The sequence below is a fragment of the Elephantulus edwardii genome, unplaced genomic scaffold (assembly GCF_000299155.1).
Source record: "Elephantulus edwardii isolate Elephantulus edwardi_28Jun2011 unplaced genomic scaffold, EleEdw1.0 scaffold00054, whole genome shotgun sequence".
NCBI lineage: Eukaryota > Metazoa > Chordata > Mammalia > Macroscelidea > Macroscelididae > Elephantulus > Elephantulus edwardii.
In genome coordinates this window covers 16,166,786-16,191,132 of record NW_006399804.1, presented here as the reverse complement: position 1 = coordinate 16,191,132, position 24,347 = coordinate 16,166,786, and the positions used below count along the sequence as shown (strand labels likewise).

Sequence of the window (24,347 nt, the reverse complement as noted above, 5' to 3'; positions counted from 1 at the left end):
CAATCCATATTGTAGGCTGCAGTCCTTGACACTCTGCAGCAGGCGCTTCAGGTCCTCTTCAGTTTCAGCAAGCAGGGTTGTGTCATCCTCATAACGCAGGTTGTTGATAAATCGTCCACCAATCTTGACCCCAAGTAGAACACAATATTACATATGGTAAACAGGCAAACCTGCATCCAGCAGAAAGACTCACTTATTTACCTTCTTATTGTCCCATAGTTGTTGGTTCATTTCTAAATTGATACACCTCCTTTCCAAATGGGGTTTACAATGTACTTCACAGTAATATTTTTAAAAGAAAGTTAATCAGAAAAGAAACAATACAAGAGGTAAGTGATACAAAAGATAGGATGTTGCTATCTACAAGCACGGAAATTTTCTAAGTAGTAGAAGGTTACACATATCAGTAGTGATAGAAAGTACAGTGCATACATAAGCCACCAACACAGGAGTTTATTATGATTATCAAGACATAAATCCTATAGGTTACCTATGTACTGTATACATGGTAGTGCAATTTCTTTGTGTGCAAAGGACTCTCATGTGCTGTGTAGTATGCTGTTGTATTGAATGCTACTACATTCAAGCCTCTCATCAGGATTTTTTAACTCTATCATAACCTGGGACCAGAGATGTCAACGTTGGATATGATCCAAATTGGAATTATGTGGCATGTGGCTGCACTTGGTCTCAAGTTATAAAATCAATCAACCAGCATAGTTAAACTGCTACAGAACTCAATTCTATTATAGTGATTTTTTCAAAATATCCCAAGCAGAGCCCATTAGTTTTCTGAACTACAATTTGGCTGGGAGACTATTTTTAACATCCCTATAAAACCTAGATCTGAAAGAACTGTGACTAACACGAACAATAATTACATACCACAATGCAAAAAAGCAAGAAGGAGCAGTGACATTCGCTACGTGCCAGGCCTTTGCCTTAGCACTTTCCTACAAACCTCACTTAATCCTCACCATTCACTTCACACATGAAACAATGGGGGCCCAGGGAGACTAGTAACTTCCCAAGGAGTCAGTCAGGCTCAAGCCTGTTTCCAAACACTATGTTATAATACTTTTTAAATGGAAAGCTTCTCTACTGGGAATGTAATTGAAATTCCATTCATTATAGATCTATTCCTACAGAAGAGGGGAGTTCATAAATGAAATGTGAATAATACTAGAGATACTACATTTTAGTAGAAACAAGATTTTATTTTTAAAAACAACATAAAAGGAGATTATTTAAAAATACAATGTAGCAATACTTTTCAGTATTTCTTAGATCTAAAAGGCAATGACTGAACTGTCTGTACTCATGTCCTCAAAAAGGCAAATAGTTACCATTCGAGCACGAACTCAACTCCTATAGTAAGATTATGCACAGGCTGAAAACTCTAGTTTGTGAACTGTAGTAACAGGCATGATTTAGCAACACTGTCACCAACGATTCTGTATTTGAAAAGACAGGCATAGGCCATGGCTGTGGCCGCTCAGCGCCAGGGCACACGGCTCCCCCTCCTGCCACTGCTCCTCCTCCCTGTGCTGCTCACCCTTTTCAAAGGTCAGGCTCTGCCAGCAGTTATGATTAACTGAAGAATACATAGAGTACATAAAGTACAGCTCACATACTTGCAATTCCTTTCTGGGAAGTAGTTCAAGGCACAACTCTTGAGACTTGGAGCACAAGATTTTTGACACAGTGGTGGATAGCCTTTACTTAGCTTCCCTCTATGATAATATCTTAAATAACTAGAATGTATGGTGCTTGAATGATAATTACTGATGTAAAACTGCAGATAGGGGATACAGCCTGCTTTCGACTCCTTTCGCTCCATCACAAGGTCATATCACAGAGGCACAGCAGGCACTTTACTTGTATATGATTTTATCAGGAAAGATACATTCAACCACTTGACAATCTGGTTGGAAGATGACTGCCAACATTCCAATTCCAACATGGTCATTATGCTAATAGGAAATAAAAGTGATTTGGAATCAAGAAGCAAGGTAAAAAAAGTTTTTGCATGAGCATGGACTTCTCTTCATAGAAACTTCAGCCAAGACTGCTTCCAACATAGAAGCAGCATTTATGAATTTGGCAAAGAAATATATGAAAAAATCCAAGAAGGTGATTTTTGCATCAATAATGAGGCAAATGGCATTAAAACTGGCCTTCAGCATGCTGCTACAAATGCAACCCACGAAGGCAGTCACAGAGGCCAGCAGGCTGGGGTGGCTCTGCTGAGTGCTTCTACTGTCTCGCTGCCCACATGATACCTCCTCACTGTTCTTTCACCCTCTCCTCCTGCTCAGCTGCAACATGAAACTATCTGAAACAGCGTTGTGTCACAGAAGACTTTGCTCCTTCATATTCTTAAATAACTTTGAATAAATGGTTAATGTTCACTTTAAAAAAGGAGGGGGGGCAAATATTTATGGAAACCCATACCAACCCATTCAAATTTATAAGTAAATAGTACCTTGTTTTAAGAGTAATTAAAATACATATGTATAAATCTTTGTAATTTTATTTCATTGCTTACTTATGCACAAATTATTCATTTTTTCCTTTTAAATTATGACTGTATATTTAACTGTTTATTGGAAGTCCATTCCAATCTTGTCTCCCACCTTTCTTGCGGTTGAAATTCTCATAAAGTTCCTGACTTGGGCATCGAACTGATTACCAATACAAAAAGGGCAACATTTCTCAGTAGTTCAGGGCAGTGAGACTGTCATGGAAAGTGGTATCAGATGAAAGTGGAGCTACATCAAAATGTCACACTAGTTCATCCAGGTAGTCCAGAGATCATTCCACATGATTAAAAACTGGTCCTTACTGCAAAGTGGCAGACATCCTGCCTGCGTGTCCACTCTTTTTTTCTCATTGGTGTTTATAGCATTTTCGGATTGTTCTCTTTTATAGATTCTAACAATTTTTTAATTCTTTCACTTGCAGGCCTCTGCCTTTTCTTCTGGGTAAGAGAATTCCTGTTTGGTAGAGAAGGCAGCAACAAGGTTGCCAACCCCCAAGGCTGACTGCTTGATGGTGAAGGACGATCTTTATCCTCCTGCTGTAAAATCCAGGCACTTTCTCTGGCCAGATCTATAAACTTTTGCAGCTGGCTTTGATTTACATTTCTGCTGATGTTGAGAGAAGTTTCAAAAGGATTCTGAATGTGTAGAGGAGAAGAATCAGGTTTGTTTTGTTCCTTTCCCTACAGATTACAAAGGAAAAAAATGTATTAAATATATAAAGGACTTAAATATAAAAACAGACAAGTTAATTTACTGACTTGTCAAGGAAATATAAGATACCACCACTAACTTTACATAGTAATGAATGTCCTTTCTAAGGAGATTGTGTGTGGGTATGTGCATATATTTCTGACTCTCCCCACCCTATGCCCCAGGAGAGAAATAAAATTAGGTTTAACAACTAAGCATAGTGATGTCAATGCTCAGATGAGCACCGTCTGTGCTAAATCAACCAATGAAAGTATTTTTAAATAAAGTAATACATTTTTACCTACCAAGACAGAGCTAGGAAAAGGGGTAGAGAGTGTGTGTGAGTAAAGAAAGGGTTGAGGGTGTGATTAGGATGGCATGAAATAATATACAAATATATTTACTTTTGAGCCTCGCTAAAAATAACATTATCTGAAAGCCAGGGGAAAAGGCACATAAAATTCTTAATTTATCCTTCCTAAGTAAGAAATGAGAATGGAAGAACAAAAGATCATTCTTTATTTTTAAAACACTAACATGTTCCTTTAAAGTCAGTAAGATTCTGCCAATAATACCTCACAGAAATAAAACAAAAAGCTAAAACTATAAATTACAAACTCCAGTGATACACCAACCTATACAGTCTTCTCTCTCAAACAGTATCACATGTATTATTTATTACAAAACAATGGTCATGATACTCCAGTGTAAGCTTATTTCCTAACTTCTTTCCTTCTGTAAGCTCCAGGTGAAGGTGTAAAATGATAAAGGACTTCATTTGCAAAATGACTTCTTCTCTGGATTGCATTCTAGAGCTTTCTGTGACCAGACGCCATTACTTACCACTTATTTTTAAACAAAGTTTCCATAAGCAGGATGAGGGTTAGAGAAAAACATAAAACTTGAATAAAACAGTATTTGTGTATAGGCTTTATGAAATCAATTTTATAAAGTTTATAACCAAGTGGCCAAATGATGAACAGAATAAATGAGAACACAGGGCTATCACACATATCCTCATTTGTAAATAATTTATGTTGTGGGCTCTGCTCTGATTATCTTTTTTGAAAAATGTTTACCATATCAGCTATTGAAATGAACCCAAATTACAAATTCACTTCCTCTAAATAAAACTCAGGGCTCAAAATAACGGAATCACTAAAAATTTATCTTTGAAATGATATATCCAATTTCTTCCATAGGAACACAAACCCAGTTTAAAAGCAACTGTACATAAAATTATGTTCCCCAGAAGTTTCAAAATACCGCCCACATTTACAAGGAGAGGATATTAGCACTAAGTGACAACAGATGTATCATGCCATAGTGGAAAAGGCACAGAACGTCACACTGAAAGACTTGGTTCAGTTCTTCAAAAAAACTAGACTTAAAGTAAAGACAGTGTAAGCATTCATTTCTTTATTAATATGTATTATGAGAGTTTAAGTGAAATAGTACTTGTTAGTACGGTTTGAAATTAAACTAAGTATTAGTACAGAAGATAATCAGAAATCTAGTATTAAATCTTAAAAGATACTTACCTGTCTAATGTTTATGGAATTTTTATTGAAGGGAAAATTTCCATAATATTCAAAAAATTCCCTCAGCAACACTTCTGCAAAGGAATAAAACAAGAAAAATAAGAGGAAATCCCATTTTGAGCCAAAAAAGATAACAAAAAAAATATCACTTACCTAGTGTTTCTGTGTTTCTTGAAGGCTGAATTAGATTCCAGTTGCTAGTAAACGTACAGTTGTGGCCCTCTATTACGCATTTATCTTCTGCACCTTAAAGAAAGAGAAACAAAGCATATGTCACTGGGTATTTTAAAGATATTCCCTTCTTCAGAAAATAAATCTAGAATTTAAAGAAATCAGTGTTACAGATGAATCTCTGCTATCAGATGGTATTGCAAGTATTTCTAATTGGTTGGCTGTGGTTGTTGTGTGCTGTCGAGCTGGAACTGACACATGGCTGACCCTCCAAGCAGGTTCTCAGAGGCAGATTAATTTCACAGGAAAAGCAGCTGGTGGATTCGACCTACAATACCTTCAGGATTGCAGTGCAGCTTCTTTAGCACTAGAGCCACCAGAGCTAGTGTTTGGTTAGGCGCCATCAAATCAGCTCTCACAGATGGCACCCTGCCCAATCCTCACAACTGTTGCTGCACTTTAACCTATTGCTGCAGTCACTGTGTCACTCCAATCCATCTTGTTAAGGGTCTTCCTCTTGTTTTACTGATCCTCTATCTTCCCAGACATACATGAGGTCTTTCTCCAAGGAGGCCCAAAAAATGTGAGATGAAGTCTCTCCCTGCTTCGAAGGAGTATTCTGCCTGCACTTCTTCCACGACAGATCAGTTTGTCCTTTTGACAGTCTTGAGCATATTGAGTATCTTTCACCAACAATTCAAAGCCACCAATTCTTGGTTTTCCTAGTCACTGTTCAATTTAAACAAGCATGAGACAAATGAAAATACATGGCCTACATCAGCTGCACTTAGTTGTTTATGCATTGCTCTTTAGCACTTTACAGAGGTCCTTTGCAGCAGATTAATTCAACATCAATTACTTTGCTTGATTTATTGACTGTTACTTCCATAGGCATTAACTATAGAGCCAAGAAAAAGGAAACCTTTTGACAGTTTCAGTCTTTTCTGCTCATCATCAAGTTGTTTACTGATGGTAAAGCCAAAAGCCAAACCCACTGCCATCAATTCTACGCAGACATACAGAGTGACCCTTCAGCAGTTTTCTGAGGTTGGAAATCTTTATAGGACACTGCTCATCTTTCTCTGATGGAATGGCTGGTAGATTTGAACTGCCAACCTTTTGGTTAGCAGCCCAACGCATGCCATCAGAGCTCCTTTACTTATGGTTAACAGATTTAAAAAGACAAAAGGCCTGAAGACCTACTTCTAAAAGTCTGCCAGTAAAAATTCTGATCATAATGGTTGAATCCAGATGTGCATGGGCTTGCCAAATTTTGGTACTATTTTTACAGTAACACTAAATTTAGACGCCCCTTTTCATTCCAAAGGGGTTTTGGTGGCATAATCCATAGCTAATTGTGTTGCTAACCTAAAGGCTAGGCATCGCCTGAGGTTCAAAGGCACTGGGTGCTCAGCAGAAGAAAAGGCAGGTGGTCTACTCCCACTGCCCAACCCTCTACTGACGAAGCTACCAGAACTCCCTACTGCAAGTGTGCAGTCCTCTAAAGAATTCAGTGCACAAACAGATGGGCAATGCCCTCCTGTAAGACTTCCAACTTCTGAAAATGGACTGGAGGGTCAGCAATGGGTTAATTCTGAGTCAGTGGCAACTCATCATTATCAACAAACTTACATATGTTCCACTTAAATCTATTTTTATGAGGCTCAGACGTATTTTTACCACTTCAAATGATTAGTGGCAGACTTTTTTTGGTGTAGGGCTCATTACATATATCATCTCCTTTCAGCTGCTGTCTTTTTTCAAGAATGTATCTGCAATCAAATCATTAGTATCACAGAAAAGCTGGACAATTCTAAATAACAGAAGACTTGATGAATGTGAACTGCAGCACTGGAGAAGAGTATCAGATATACCATGGACTGTTTGAAGAGAACTAATCTGTTTTAGAGGAAATACAGTTAGAATGCTACTGCGCATTCTAATGATGGTGAGATTTCTGCTGCCTTACAGGTCAACAGGAAAAACCAAATGCAAGAACAGGGCATCATAGTTGGCGGAGTAGAGGGTGCGGAAAGTAAGGAACCTTCAATGAGACAGACTGACATTATAGCTAAAGCAATGGGCTCAAACAGTAGTAATCATGAAGATGGAACAGACTCAAAAACCCCAAATCCATCTGAAAGTTCAGCCACAAATAATAGCAAGAGTTGAAAACCACCCAAGTACCTATCAATGAACAAATGGCTAAAGAAACTGAGGTACATTCACACAAGTGAGTATTACATATCACTAAAACACAATCAAGAATATGTGAAATATTGCCCAACAGGGAGGAACAGAAAACAAATTATGCTGAGTGACATAATTCAGGGACAAAAGGATAATTATAGTGTAAGCTTGTTATTGTTGTGTGCTACTGAGTCAAAACTGACTCACAGTTGACCCTCCTGCGGGTTTTCAGAGACATGGGAGGTGACTGCCCATTTTTCTCTTGTGGAGCAGCTGGTGGGTTCAAATTGCCGTGACTTTGGGACTGTAGCACAGGTTCTTAATACTAGGCCATTAGAGCTCCCTAAAATAATTAAGATCACATAGGAAATGGTTTACACACAGAATCAACAAAGAGGAAGCGAGGAAGAGGGGAAGGAAAAAAGAAAATGAAAATTTTCGCCAAGTACATAAAAAATAAGAACAATATTTTATATATACGTGTGTGTGTGTGTGTGTGTGTGTGTGTGTGTGTGTATTAAAAAAGAGAAAGTATACCTCCATAATATTTTCATTTCTATTATTTAGCTAAAAATTGAGAAAGTTGAGGAAAAAGTTACTTTAAATCTAGCCTGACATACGACACCCTGTTACTGACATTCTTCTTTAAAATAGTGTATTAAACACTGGCAGAAATCTAAGTAAATATAAACTCTCCCAACTCTGAGATATTAAGTCCTAACAGAAACCTAATGACTGAAACCTTCAGCAAGGAAATACGAACTTGAAAACAGCATAAACAAAGTTATGTAGTTACTAATTTTTAGTTCCATGCCTACCTTGGTATAGCAATGACTCTTTTTCTTTATGATGCACATGACAAACGAGATTCATTGAGCAATCAAACATTCCCAAAGGCACATGCAGAGATTGATAAAAGTTTCCATATTTTTCAGGAAATTAAAGTAACATAAACAATTTATAATTTTGCCAAAATCTAATGGTAATACTTGTTATCAATAGATATGGGATTTGGAAAACCTGAAACTGGCTTTGTTGGCCACCAACACTTTTAATAAAAAAATATCTAAAGTTGGCAGATACATAAATAAATGACAAGATAATAAAACGAGTGAGGTCCATAGAAAGGGTTAATATAGCTTCTTTTATAAAAAACACATAGGTGTTACAAACAGAAAACCATCCAACTACTAGCCAAAGTCTGATGGTTCAAACCCACCACAAGGGCCCTCAGTAGACCTGGAGCTTTTTTCGGAAAGATCAGTCTTGGAAACTCTGTGAAAACAGTTCTACTCTGCACACACAGGGTCACCATGAGCAACTAATAATGTGATAAGAGTTTATAGAAATTAAACATAAATAATTTAAAATTGCATAATTATATTCAGCTTGTATTAGAAATATTACCAAGTCCAAACCTTCCAAAACACCAATGGTGAGCAGTAATTAAATGAGAAACATCAACAGATGTTTTGCCTTACTAATTCACGGAGGCAAGGACTCCGGGGCTTCGTCTGACCTACTTTGGACATGTTGTAAGGAGAGACCAGTCCTTGGAGAGGGATATCATGTTTGGGAGGGTGGAGGGACAGCGCAGGAGGGGAAGGCCCTCTATGAGGTGGATTGATTCAGTGACTGGGGTAATTGGGATGGGAGTGTCAGAGATAGTGCGATTGGCACAGGACAGAGCAGAGTTTAGGGCTGGTGTACATAGGGTCGCTATGAGTCGCAAGAGATTCGACGGCACATAACAACAACAGTTATTGATTGGTGCTACCATATTGGTTTTGACTCACAGCAGCCCAGAATAAAACATAACAAAACCCTGCCCAATTCTGTGCGGTTAAATAAAAAAAAGGAAGAAAAATTGCATGCTTGGAAGTTACTGAAAGACTTTAATAATGTGAAATTGTTGTTGTTGTTATGTGCTGTTCAGTCGCTTGCAACTCACAGCAACCATATGTACAACAGCTCTGAACCCTGCTCTTGCCTGAGCCAACCTTACTGTCCCTCACACAGATACCCACCTTAACCCAGTGACTGAGTCAATCTATCTCATCAAGAGTCTTCCCCTCCTGCGCTGTCCCTCTACAAAGACTGGTCACTCCCTGCAACATGCCTGAAGTATGTCAGATGGAGCTCCAGAATCCTTAACTCCAAGGAGCAGCCTAGTTTCACCCTCTCTGACCAATCTGTTTGGTCTCCTAGCAATCCAATTCAATACTCTTCTCCAGCACCACAGCTCAAAGGGATTAACTCTCTTTCTGTCATCCTAGTCATCCCTAGTCATTGTCCAGCTTTCTGATGAATAGCAAGTAAGTGCGATGACTATAGCCTGGGTAAATGCACCTTCATCTCCAGACTGACTTCACTGATCTTCAGTACTCTGGAGAGGTCCCTGACAGCAGACTTTCCCAATGCAATTCATCTTTTGATTTCCTGGCTGCTGGCACCAAGAGTACTGATTCTGGAGCCAAGTAAACTGAAGCTATTAATCATCTCAGTATCTTTATCATCTATCGTGATGCTACCAATCGGCCCAGTGGTGAGACCCTTTCTTTTCTTGATGTTGAACACTTCATATTTGACGCTGCAGTCCTTGACCTTCTGCAGCAAGCGTTTCAGGTCCTTGTCAGTTTCAGGAAGCAGGACTGTGTCACCTGCACAATGCAGGTCGTTGATGAGTCTTCCTCCAATCCTGTTGTCACATTTCTCCCCACAGAGCCCAGCCTCCTGGATGATCTGTTCTGCATATAGATTGAAAAGGAATGGAGACAGGACACATCCCTGGCATACATTCTTCCAGATTTTGAATAAATCATCCTGTATGCAAAATATATGGTCTTTATAATACTAGTATTCAATTCAGGATAAAAAAAATCAAGATTACTTTAAACAGGAATATTCAGGGATGTACTTCAAAAGAATTATTTAACAGCAATATACAGGGTGGATTAAAATATGCACTTCAAGTAAATTAGCTTCATTTTACAATTTAGATTTGTAAATTTACTATCATGTTGTTGTTGTTGTTATGTGCCATCGAGTCGTTTCCGACTCATAGCGACCCTATGCACAACAGCTCTAAACCCTGCTCTATCCTGCGCCAACCGCACTGCCTCTGACACACCCATCCCGATTACCCCAGTCACCGAATCAATCCATCTCATAGAGGGTCTTCCCCTCCTGCGCTGTCCCTCCACCCTCCCAAGCATGATGTCCTTCTCCAAGCAGATTATAAAATTTTTAATTCATTTATAATTTAAGTAGAACATCATTTTAACTTAAAAATAACTCACCTAAGATTAAGTAAATTTATATGTAAAACAAACAAACCAAAAGAAAAAGCTCTTAAGCATTTTTAAAACACACTAAAGCAGCTTTCAGCATTTATAATAAGATACAAGGATGGTGAAACTGTCTCACATACTTTGGGCAAGTGTTAAGAAGGCCATTCATTAGAGAAGGATATCACACACAAAGAAATGGAGGGTCAGTGTAAGACAGGAAGACCCACAACAAGATGGACTGACACGGTGTCTGTACTCAGCATAAGACAGAGCTAAAACGAATGTTTCAGATTCGTTGCTCACTGGATCACTATGAGTTCCAGTCGACTCAATGGCACATAAAAGGACTAAGAGTTAAGTCTGGAAATACATTCAGATTTGCAAAGTCATGTGTGAAAATATGTTCCAAGCAAAAATTGTATCTAGGAAATAACCCCTACCAAAAGATGATTTAAGACTTGTTCATTAAAGGTGAGGCTCTAACTGTATCATCATCATCATCATCATCATCATCATCATCATCATCATCATTATAAACAACAAACAGGACAGAACTCACAAAAAACCCTAAAGGCCCAACTTTATAAATCAATTGCCCTCACGACCCCTCATAGTCATTACAAAAACATTTAAAATTCATAAGGCTTTAAAAATACAAACTATACAACTAACAGACACATGAATAGGCAATGCACGGTAATTATACACATTCAAAACAGCAAAAAGAGAAAACTGAGAAGAGCAGGTTGAATCTAGCCTTACCTGCTTGGGTTTTTAGGTAATTCAGAGTTGGAAGAATAGGGGGTGATCTCTTCTGGAGAAAGAAGATGACCATCATTGTAAGGGAGAAATTTGTAATCCATGCACCAGGAATAGTGCTTGTTAATGAATGGGCTCGAGCCCAGCATCGTATACTGAACACCAAGGCTCTCACGCGTGAGTCCAGAACACCATAGATGTATAACAGTTCGGAACTTCTTAAGGCAATCCTTCAAAAAATAATAAAAAAAAATGTTCAACTTTCAAAAGTTCTCAAGCCAGGGCAGAATAAAGCATACAGCTGGGAGCATATCTAATTTTCTTAATGAACCTGAATGTACTCAAAAACACCACAAAAATCATTTTCAGAAGCATGACATATTTAAAAATGTCAACACTGAAAAATCAAATTCACTCATTACCATAAAACATTCTTAGTCAAAGTTTCTGGAAATGATGATCTTAATAATAAATAAAACACATTATGTTAAGTGCTTTTGTTTTTTTCTTGTTGTGTACTGTCGAATCAGATCTATCTGGCAGAGGAGATTGGCCCTCCTTCTCCAGTGGGGCATCTGGTGGATTTGAATTGCATGCCTTTGGGATTTCGGCACAGCTTCCTGCCACAAGGCCACTAGATCTCCCCAAGTGCCACTAGGCCACCAGAGCTCTCCAAGTGCTCTTTAACAATTATCAGCGAAGATGTAATTGAATTTCCAAAAGAGAGTCTTCACATCTTCGTTTTATATTTTAGTTATCTAGTCCTTTGGTGTGGAAGGAGGAGTGGCATGCACTTCCATAATAGCTTGCCTCCAGAAACCCTATGAACCTGGAAAGAGGATGTAAGGCACCAAAGTGTCGAGGACTCTCCTTCATAGGGTCGCTATGCGTTGCCTGCGACTCGACGGCACTTAACAACAACAACAGTCCTTTGGTATACAAGTTTGCCTAAAAACCAAAGAAGAACATTCTAATCATTTATCTGAGCTTAAGAGTCATAAAAACTAAAACCCAGTTAAGATCTAGTGCAGCATTTATTAAGAAACCAACTTCAAAACAATTTTCAATGAAATTCTTAGTCATTATAGTAAGTTTAAAAATTTTATTATTGTTGCTGGAAATATATACAGCAATATACCCAAAATTTCAGCATAAACAATGACACTGCTTATATTTTTTAAGTGGTATAACCATTCTGTCTCCTCTTGTGAACTGCTTCTACTCTCCTGACATAAACTCACTACTGTCCCCTAAGCTTCCTATCTACCTTTTCAAGTGCTCTTGTCAGTATGATCTCAGATTGTTCTTTAAAAAATATACTGTTGCTCCATGAACAGCTGTATCCTTTGCCATCAGATGAGAAAAACTGGATAGTGCCTGGCTATCATTACTTAATCTTTCTCTCATTGCTATTGAGTCAATTCCACTCATAGCTAGCTCTCCAGTAGATTTCCAACTTTGTAAATCATATGAGAGAAGACTGCCCATCTTTCTTCCAAGAAACAGCTCACTGGATGTGAACTGACAGAGAACTATGGCCTTTGGGTTAATGGATCGCTCAATGGAAAGGTGCATAGACAAATCCTCATCAAAAGGGAAGAAAAATTTCAAATTTTCAAGAAATTTAAACTTTCTGAAAACAGAGAGAGTAGAAGAACTAAAACTAACCATTTTTGAACCTAAAATAAAAAACATCTCTGAAGTTATTTTAAAAGTGAACTATAGTTTAGTGTAACTAGTAAAAAAAAAGTCTGCCTTAAGCATTATGCATTTTTTTTATTTATGCTTACTCACTGTATTATAGCACTTTTTTAAACTTTTTTTTACAGAGGTTTTGGATTTCCATTCATTCATTGCCACAATTTTCTCCCTGCCCACCCCTCCCCACCAGCTCGCTTCCCCCTCCGAAGAGAAAAAGAAATCCTTCATTAGTATATAATTCCCACGTCCTTTCCCTCCACCCCCCACCCCGAGTACACTTCTCTGTGCAACCTTAATTCTGGATTCCTGTGCTAACCATAATACTCAATCATATATCGCTGCTAATCTGTTCTAAGACCAACAGCACAGGATAAGCCAAGGAACAGACCTGCTGCTCACAAGGTTGCTCTAAGTCACAGAAGACTCGACAACATATAATAATCAAAATATGAACATGAACTCAAACTGCTAGCAGCAACTTGAAAGACTAGGTAGGAAGGACAGAGAATAGTAGTCTATGTTAATGAGGTAAGAACTCAGAAAAAAGAGGGTGAGAATGGATGCACAACTCAATCAATGTCATTAAATGATTAAGTATGAAAACAGAACTGATGTACGCTTTGATTATGTGCACATTCTCAACAACAAAAAAATAAAACTTAGGGGGAAAACTCCACAATGTTCAAGATAACTTTTTTTTCCACTAATTGCACTAAATTGCTATATGGTTTAAAGAAGACTTCAGGGATTTTTTTTTATTTAAGGTTTAAAGAGGATCTCAGGTCAATAATTTTGGAGATTCAATCAGCATCAACGTAATAGAAAGGCTAGACATTCTGAAGAAACAAAAACAAAAAAGAAGATTTAAAATTCAAGTTCCTAATTATTAGAACAGGGAAGTCTGGTAGCCTAGAATAAGGAGCCATGCTGCCAACCCAAAAGTACATGGTTCAAATCCACCACAAGAGAAATATGGGAAATTACTTCCCATGCAATTTGTGTCTCTGAAAATCTACTGGTTTTCTGAGAGTCAACTATGAGTAGGCTCTGATTTGACAGTACATAACATAATCAAAATATGTCCTGTAATTTTTCAAAGAACCGACAGAGGGCACAAAATCTACTAAAAAAAACCACCAAATTAAAGCTGTCTCTAAATTATCTCCAGAATATTTACTTTCCAGCTTTAAACAAGACAAAAGAAGAAACAGGACATGAGAAATTCACAGTGACCAAGTATTTTACATGTTTAAAAACACAATAAAACAGAAATATAAAGATGTATCTGATATACAGAAATATTTTAAGAGTATAAAACTTGAAAGCAAGGTTTTAAGTCTGTCTCAATGACAAACTTCTAAAAAAGACAAGTACCATGTTGTCATACTTTATACACCATAAACAAAGGCAGGGGTGATGGAAAATGCAACTTCCACTTTCATGCTAAAATTTGGCTAGATATTAGAGGAGAGGAAGACCCACTATGAGATGGATTGATTAAGTGACTGGGGTATTGGGGGCAGGCGTGTTGGAGATTGTGAGACTGGCACAGGACAGGGCAGAGTTTAGGGCTGTTGTACATAGGGTTGCTGAGTTGCAGGTGACTCCTCGATGGCACATAACAATAATAACAGGTATCAGAGAGATTTTACTCCATGAGTTACTGGAAACTTACTTCTGTCCTTCAGCTCTCAGATGCACAGCAAGTGAATGAAAAGACCGTGGTCTAAATCAAGTGCACCTTAGTCCTCAAACTCCTCAGTAATTTGGAGAAGTCCTTGACTACAGACTTTCCCAGTGCAAAAATTCTTCTGGTATACTGACTGCCGGTGTCAAGAGTACTGACTGTGGATATAAGTAAGATGAAATTACTGACAGCTTCAATATTTCCTCCATCTATCATAATATTGGTCTAGTGATGAGAATTTTTGTTTTCTTGATGTTTAGATGCAATCCATACTGAAGGCTATAATGTTCGATCTTCTGCAGTAAGAGTTTCAAGTCCTCCTCCCTTTCAGGAAGCAAGGTTGTGTCATCTCCAAATCTGAGGTTACTTAGGTTCCCCTAATCCTAATGCCACATTCTTCTTTATAGAGTCAAGCTTCTCAAATAATTTGCTTAACACACAGATTAAATATATATGGAGAAAGAATACAACACTGATGCTCATCTTTCTTAATTTTAAACTTAATTTTGCATCTTTAAAATACAATCAGCACCTGACCTAATTTTCACTGCTGTTATTAAACTTCTCCATTGATTCATTCCACAAATGTAATTGATCTGATTCCTGTATATCCAATAAGGTAAAACAGGTGTGTATAGCCTGTGTTTGTTTCTAATAAAATGTGTCTGCTATAAATAAATAAAATAAAAAAATATCCTGCTATGCATGTCAGAGCTGGATAATGAATAAGGATGACAGAAGAATTGATGCCTCTGAGCTGTTGTGTTGGATATCCCATGGACTGTCAAAAAAACAAACAGCTCTGTCTTAAGAGAAGGTGAAGCCAGAGTGCTCCTTAGATGCAAGGATGGCAGAGCTTCATCTCACATGCTTTGGGCACACTGCTGGGAAAATCTATTCCTTGGAGAGGGACACCATGCTTAGAAAAGTGGAAGGACAACAAAAGAGAGGAAGACCCTCAGCCAGATGGCTTGATATAGTGACTGAAGAAAAAGGTTCAAGTGTGTCAGTGTGAGGCTGGCACAGGATAGGACAATGTTCAGATCTTTTTTCACAAGGTCCCTATGAGTTGTACTCGACTCAAAAACAACAGCAACACTGCTGTTGAGGCAGAACCAACTCCTGGCTAACCCTCCAGTGGGTTTTTGGAGGCTTTAAATGAAGTACATGGGAGGAAACTGCCCATCTTTCTCACAAAGAGTCGCTCGTAGAGTCAAATTGCCAGAGGGCTAGTGGCACCACTCCCTGTGGATGAAGCCACCAGAGCTCACTTCTTGGAGAAAACTTAAGTATTTAGAGTTTGTTTGTTATGAATACTTACATTTAAACAAAAGTGATTCTCATCAGAATTTCTTGAAAGTATTTGTAGTTGTGATTATTTATCTTATAGTTAATATAGTAAAACCAAGCACACATACAGTAAGAATAGCAGTTAAAATCCTCACTTGAGAAATTTCCATACTGAGAGCAGAAGAGATGGAAATCAGAGAATGAAAAAACTCACTATCTTCACAAACAGATATCAAGGATTAAAAAATATGTTTATGCTGAAGAGCTGTCCCGTCTTAAGCTGCTTAAGCCATTTCTGATATAAAAAGATCACATGTGCTTATTACAAAAAGGTGACATGGAGGCAATCCAGAGGTCAAACTCAAGTTGCTATTTTCTACATATACTGATACTATAAATAGACACATCTAATCTGTTATCAGGACACACTAGTAAAAGCAATGAAAGAAAAAAGTTCTTCTGAGAAGAAGTTCATGCTAATATTTTGATAAAATATACCAACATTTTATTTATTTTTTTTTAATTTATTTTATTATTTTTGTGTGCGTGTACCATCAAATCAGATCTGACTGGTACAGGAGGAGATTGTCCCTCCTTTGCTGGCAGAGCATCTGGTGGATTCGAACCGTGAGCCTCTGGGATTGTAGTTGCAGCTCCTTACCACTAGGCCACCAGAGCTCCCCTCAACATTTTATTTAGAAACCTGAAAAAATTCTTTAGTAACAAGAAAATAAAAAGCACTTCCTATTTGGCAGCACACAACAACAAACAACTTCAAGTGCTCAAATTAAATCAAACAATATAGCAAAAAACCAATAAAAAGAATTATTAACTAATACACTGAAGAGTCCACAGTCACTGTTTCTAGAATAAGATAAGCTGTATAAATATACTCTTGAAGGTGACAAGCTTAAGAAAGCATACCTATTGTTGGCGGTCAGATCACACTGAAAGCCTGAAGTCTGGTGTGAGAACCTGACCAGCGGACAACGGGCGTTTAGGATTTTCTGCACAGCCACGCAGCCAGGACCAAACTGGTCTAGGCACTCTCCAATCACGGACAAGATCGTCTGCGTTGCAATTCTTTCTGAAGGAACATTTTTCACTTGAAATTCCATCAGAAAATTTCCTGAGGGCTGAATGATAACAAGCATTTGTAAGTAGAAAAAATTTACAAGGAGTTTCTAAAGATACTCTTCTTAAGAGATCTTCTGAATGATTTCTGAGAATGGAAAATCTACAAAATAGAAATACTTCAAGAATCAAAGCCCAAACGAGATGCAAGAAATTAGGATTTGTGCCTTTTATTTCTCTAGTGTGTAACAGTATTAACCTGAAAAATCATTGGCTTTTTAAAACGGCTTAAATACCACATCATACAGTAATACACACACAAAGAACAACTTATTCCCCCTTTTCTAATTAGTGATTAAATTGTAATATAGCCTATAAACTCACAAGTGTAAAAAAAGCCAATCAATTGAAAAAACATGACAGTATAAATAGGTATAATTAAAGGAAAGAGATTAATAAAAATGAAGTCTCACAAATTACTTGGTAAAAATTACTATTCAATGCACGCTGATTCAGTAGAAATACATAAATTTAGATATCTAATTTGATCCTAAAAGAAAAATAAAATTAACCTGATCAAATACCTTAATGTAAAATGGAAAAATACTACAAGCTAGTGGATATTTTTATAATCTCAGAGCGGTTAAGGAATCTCTAAGCATGATACAAAATTCCGTAAGACACTAAAGTATGATTACACAGAAATTAAGGCCATATTAAGGCAACCAAAGACAAAAGGAGATAGTAACAACCTATCAGTAAGATTATTTTAGAAAAACAATACACAAAGGACTAATTTCCTAATTTATGCTGAGGGTCTTAAATGAATAAGGAGCTCTGGTAGTGTAGAATGCTACATGCTGGGATTCTAACTAGAAGGTCGGTGGTTTGAACACATCAGCTGCTTCAAGGGAAGAAGATGGGTAGTCTACTCCCTTAAAAGCTCTACAGCTTTAGAAATGTGCTGTCGGGAGGTGGAATTAACTTAGTAACTGTGAGTTTGTTTTTCTTTGGTTCTAAAATGAATTATTCTTGTTAGAGAACACTGGGATGGCTGAGACTCATAGCAATTTTATGCACAATAGATTGGAACCTCGCTGTTTCCTGTGCCATTAGGGGAAGAAAACATTCCATTTTTAAAATAAGCAAAAGGATGTGAATAAAACATTTAGATGAGAAATAAACATGTCTGAAGAATATAGTGAACGATACTAATTTTCTGGAAACTAAAGAAGAAATTAGAACAATAATGTTTTCTTTTTTTTAACTTGTGATTTGAGTGAAAGTTTACAGAGGAATTATTTGACTTAGCCATTCATACTTGTTTTCTATTGATTAAAACACTGTATCAACATTCTTACTACATCTTTGTGGTTCTTATTCCCATTCAAACGTCTTGCTCTATCAGGGCTTTACCTGTAGGCAAATGCTACCTTGTGATTTTGTATGGCTGATTTTTCAAAGAACTGAGTATCCCTCCTGTTAGTTATTGTTTACCTTACAGATCTGTCCACTGTTTCACTGCTGAGTTTTATTGGAAGAGTATAAAGTGACTGAAGGGAGACTCATCAATAACCTGCATTATGCAGATGATACCATCTTGCTTGCTGAAAGTGAGGAGGACTTGAAGTACTTGTTGCAGAAGATCAAGGAATGTAGCCTTCAGTATAGATTGCATTTCAGTATCAAGAAAACAAAGATTCTTACTTCTGGACCAATTGGCAGTGTCATAATGGATGGAGAGGAGACTTAAAACTGTCAATAACTTCATCTTGTTTGGATCCACAATTAACACCCTATGTATGAGCAGTCAGGAAACAAGGAGACATACTGCAATGGGAAAATCTCTAGGTAGGGACCTTTCCAAATTATTAAGGAGTAGCGATGTCAGTTTGAGGACTAAGGGGCATCAGATTCAAGTAATGGTCTTTCTCATTACTAGCTATGCATCCAAGACCTGTACAATGAATAAGGATGACAGAAAAAGAATTGATGCTTTTGAGCTGTGGTTTTGGAGAAGGGCAATGAACATCCCATGGACAGCCAAGAAAACGAATAGATATGTCTTAGAGAGGGTGCAGCCAGAGTGCTCTTTGGATGCAAGAATGATGAAGCTTCACACCACATACTTTGGACATACTGCTAGGAGGTGCTATTCCTTGGAGAAGGACATTCTGTTGGGAAGGGTACAGGGTTGGTGAGGAGAGGAAGACCCTCAACCAGGTGGACTGACATGGTAACTGTTGCAATGGGCTCTTGTGTGTTGGGAAGTGTGAGGATGGCGCAGGACAGGACTTTTGTTCATAGGGTCACTATGAGTCATACTCAACTCTATGGCACCTAACAACAATAACAACAACAATGTGGTATGTTGCATATGTCAATATCTATTAAAATGCTATAGATATAAGTATCTATGGAAACTTGGAATATAAACTGAAAATGCTATTAACATTGTAGAAATTGATCCCTAAGAAATAACTACACAAATGAGCCAATTTACAAAAATGTTTCCTTGTTGTCACATTCTTCACCTGGTTAACTCTTTCTGGGAGACACACCAGGCACCGTTTTGTTCACACGTGCACAGACTTTATGCAAGCCAACAAAAACCATCTTTATAAGATGCCCTTCAATGGGAGGGAGCACAAGGTAATTCAAGAAATGTAAGCAGTGTGAACCCACTAGTAGTTTTTCAGGAGAAAAGGCCTGGTGTTGTGTTCCTGTAAAATATTTCAACCTAGGACACCCTATGGGGGCAGTTCTACTCCATCATGTGAGGTCATAAGGAGTCAAAAGTGACTCAAAAACAAACAACAACCACAATATCTTTCAAGACTCTTTCTTATTAAAAGGATTAAGACTTAGGTTTAAATAAAAATCCACCCCCTTATCAAGCAAAGACAGATGATCTGTAGCAATGTATGATTTCATCCATTTTAAAATTTCTACTAGATATTAAAATGGAGATTTAAAGGCAAGCAGTGAGTCTTAGTGTGTGATTGTCATAGCTCTTCTCTAGACCACAGGATGAAAAAGTGAAAAACATCAAAGGAGCAAAAAGGAATGGGTAAAGAAAGAAATAAAATGTATAGACAGAAAAGGTTCTAGACAGGTTTTTAGTTCATAGTTCTAGTCTGTCCAGCCTTTCAAATCCCCAGTCACTTGAAGGAGAAAGATGGACAAGCTTTTCCAATGCGATTACAACCTCCCAAAACCCCACAATTTGTAGTCACGTAGAACGTGACTCTGGTTTTGGGGTGGGGTTTTTCTTAGAGTATCTTAAGAGAATTTTAAAAAAGTCCTTTAAAATCTTCTTAAATATATAATAGTCCCTTTATTATAACACATCTTTTAAAGTTTTGTTTCCCTAATTCATTCTACCATAAGATATAAATACAAATTACATGTGAGAAATTAATTCAAACAAGAGAAATAAAGTATGGAGCTCTTTAACATAAGAAGGGGGATGGTCGTTTACCAAGATTAAGCGGGTATCTGTCTAAATTTTGCTCACAGTACCTCCCATCATGTCCAAGGTCAATCTGGCCCATTACATTATATGTCAGGTCCAAGTCAATCAGGCAGAGCTGGACGCTCAGGTTGAGTGGCCAAATAGACCATAAATAGAGAACCAACTGGAGTTGCAGCTGCAGGAGGCCTAAACATCTCGTTTGTTGAAGTTTACACAGACTGTAGAGAGGAGGCAACCTGTAAACTCCCTGGAAACACAGACATACTGGAGAGCCTCTGGGCCTCACTACACTAACTACAAAGATCTCAGCCTTCCACAAGTCCCACAGAAACTTTCTCAAAAAGTTCTGATAGTGCTCAGAACAAAGGTGGCCCTCTGCCACATTTCTACACATGGACCATGTGGTTAACTCAAAACAATGCACACGGACCCCTACCCTTACACTCTATGCACCTGTGCAGTTACACTTAATGATTCAGCACAGGCACTGCTGCCTCACTAAAACTGCTTGTTGTAAATAAGGTACAGATGTGTTAGCACAAATCTGACTGCTAGGTACACAACACGTGGCAGTCCCAGACAGCTGGACAGGAAGAGACAGATGTGGGGTAATAAAACAAAAACTAAAAACCCCTCAGATAGTAAATGAAAGTAAATCTGGAGAGTAGAATCAGACTAAATGGTGGGGAAGAAAAATCTTAGACCAGACTGACTATATTTGTGGAAGGAATCGATGAAGGTCATTCTCCGCAGTCAAAACCAGGCAAGGTGCCAACTGCAGATTAGACCATCAATTACTCATGTGCAAGTTCAAATTAATGCTAAAGAAAATGAAAACAAATCCACAAGAACCAAAATATGGTCTTGAGTCAATCCCACCTAAATTTATAAATCATCCTAAGAATAGGTTGGAAGAACTGACATCAAGGATATCATTCTCAAATAGAGCAAAAGATCACTACAAAGACAGAGGAGAAAGAAAAACCAAAATAGATGACAGAAGAAACCCTGAAAATTGCACTAGCTCATCAAGAAGCCAAAGAAAAGGAAGTCATGCTGACGTAAAAATGTTGTTCAAAAGAAGATTTCAAACAGCAGTTGGAGGAGACAAAGAAACTATAATAACAGAACAAGCAGAGACTTAGCATTGGAAAATAAAAAGGGAAGAACTTGCTTTGCATCTCTCAAGCTGAAAGAACTGAATACTATGTTGCATTGAAACACAAGGAACTCATGCAATATTATTCAAAATGGGTGACTCTGGAGGACCTTATGCTGAATGAAATATCTCAGTCATAAAAGAACAAATACTGCATAATGTCACTGTTGTAGAATGGGACTGACATCAGGGTTGGGGTGAGACTGAGAAAAATTGGGTAAATTATGTATACTGCATTAAAACAGATGAGGGAGAGAACAGCTTAAAAGTGATATATGATTGGGTATTATGGTTATGACAAGAGTTCAGAGTGAAGGTTGCATAGTGGAGTGTGCTGGGGGCGGGGGAGCAAACTGGGGGGAGAGGTGGGCAAAAAGAAAAAATGCAACAATGAATGAATGGAAATCCAAAATCTCTGTAAATGTTCATTAAAATTAATAAAATTTTTTAAAAAATAAAAATCTATTCAAGCCTTGAGTTGCAATATTGAGAGACGCTATAGACAAAATCTTGAATTATTCAGAAAGCATCAAAAGAAGATGGAGAGAATAGAGAATCATCATACCAAAAATAACAGGCCAACATCAAAATATTTCAGGAAATACCATATGATCAAGAGCCAACGGTAGAGAGCTCTGGTGGGCTAGTGGCAAGAAGCTGCATGCAATTCCGAAGGTGCTTTGGTTTGAATCCACCAGATACTCCACTGGAGGATGGGGATTCTCCTCCTGTGCCTGTCAGATTTGATTCAACAGTACACAACAAGGGGTAAAGTAAAGAGCCAATAGTAAGGAAAGAATTAGTTCAAGAAGCAATGAAGACATTGGAAAAAAATAAGGTCTCAGGAATTGATGGGATAACAACAGACACGTTTCAAATAGCAGATGGAGGCCTGGATGCACTCACCAGTCTATGCCAGGATTTGGAGGACAGCTGCCTGGAAGAGATCTGTATTTGTTTCCATTCCCAACAAAGGTGAATCCAAGAGAATACAGAAATTATCAAACACTATCATTAATATCACATGCACGCAAAATATTGCTGAATATCATTCAAAGATGTCTAGACCAGTACACAGAGAACTGCCAGAAGCTCAAGCTGGATTCTGAAGAGGCTATTATTGCCAATGTCAGATGGATTTTGGCTAAGAGTAGAGAATAATGCCTATTTGTGCTTTATTGACTATGAAAAGGCATTTCACTGTGTAGATCATAAAAAGTTATGGCTAACACTGAGAAGAATGGGAATCACTTAATCATGCTCAAGCGAAACCTATACCTAGACCAAGAAGTTATTTATGAAAATAGAGCAAGTGAACACAACATGGTTTAAAATTAAGAAAGGTGTGTATCAGGGTTGTATCCTTTCCCCAAGCTTATTCAATGTGTATGTGGAGCAAATTATTCAAAATGCTGGACTCTATGAAGAGGAATGTGGCATCAGGATTGGAGGAAGACTGATCAATATCCTTCAATGTGCAGATGACACAACCTTGCTTGCTAAGTGAGGAAGACTTGAACACTTGCTAGAGAAGATCAAACACTGCAGCCTTCAACATGGACTGCATCTCAACATCAAAAAACCAATAACTCTCACCACTGGACCACAATGTGACATCACAGATGGAGAAAACACTGACATTGTCAATGACTTCACCTGACTTGGATTCATAATAAACACACTTGGCACCAGCATTTAGGAGATCAGGAGACAAATTGCGTGGGAAAGTCTGTAGGTAGGGACCTCTCCAAATTACTGAAAAGCACTGATGATAGCTTGAGGACTAAGGTGCACATGACTCAGACCATGGTCTTTTAAATCATTTGCTATGCATCTAGAGCTGGATAATAAATAAGGATGACAGAAGAAATACTGATGCCTTTGAGCTGTAGTGCTGGAGAAGAGTACCGAATATCCCATGGACTGCAAAAAAGTAAACAGCTATATAATGGAAAAGGTGAAGCCAAAGTGCTCCTTGAAGGCAAGGATGGCAAAGCTTCATCTCATATACTTTGGGCATGCTGCTAGGAGAGGCTATCCCTGGAGAAGGACATCATGTTTGGTAGAGGAACAGCGAACAACCAGGGGGGTTGACACAAGTGACTGCAGCAATAGGCTCAAGTGTGTCAGACTGTGAGGTTGGCACAGGATAGCACAGAGTTCAGATTTATTATTTATAGGGTTGCTAAGAGTTGTACTCAACTTGACGGCACCTAATAACTCATGTTCAGAAGCCAAGAAAGTGTTAAAAGGGGGGGGGGGGGGGGGGGGGAGAAAGTCTAATTCAATAAACATCCTACTAATATTTGTAGTTTCTCTAAAATTTTTCAAATAACTTTTAAAAAGTATGCCTAAGTATTGAGGTTTTAAGCCAGCCTCTGGAAAAAAACAGGTATTAAGAACTGGCACACAACAGTAATTTAGACAATGGAAAATAACATTTGGAATTTAACTATTTTCACTTGTTACCTAAAACTGAATCCACTGTCAAGAGAGCTCTGGCAGCTTGTTGTTGTGTTATGTGCTGTCGAGTCGCTTGAGACTCATAGCGACCCTATGTACAACAGCCCTAAACTCTGCTTTGTCCTGTGCCAATCGCACTGTCTCCGACACTCCCATCCCGATTTTCCCAGTCACTGAATCAATCCACCTCATAAAAGGCGTTCCCTCCTGCGCTGTCCGTCCACCCTACCAAGCATGATGTCCCTCTCCAAGGACCAGTCTCTCCTCACAACATGTCCAAAGTATGTTAGAGCCTCAGAATCCTTGCCTCCAAT

General features: G+C 38.1%; 1 protein-coding gene across 1 annotated transcript in view; it reads right to left on the bottom strand.

Moving 5' to 3' along the window:
- Window positions 1–2,789: 2,789 nt before the first annotated feature.
- MTPAP (mitochondrial poly(A) polymerase) overlaps window positions 2,790–24,347 on the bottom strand; it is a 44,951-nt gene continuing 23,393 nt past the window's right edge. Inside the window, 6 exon segments of the mRNA XM_006887115.1 lie at window positions 2,790–2,917; window positions 2,920–3,223; window positions 4,775–4,848; window positions 4,928–5,020; window positions 11,188–11,414; window positions 16,787–16,998. Coding sequence (XP_006887177.1) covers window positions 2,790–2,917; window positions 2,920–3,223; window positions 4,775–4,848; window positions 4,928–5,020; window positions 11,188–11,414; window positions 16,787–16,998 — 1,038 coding nt within the window.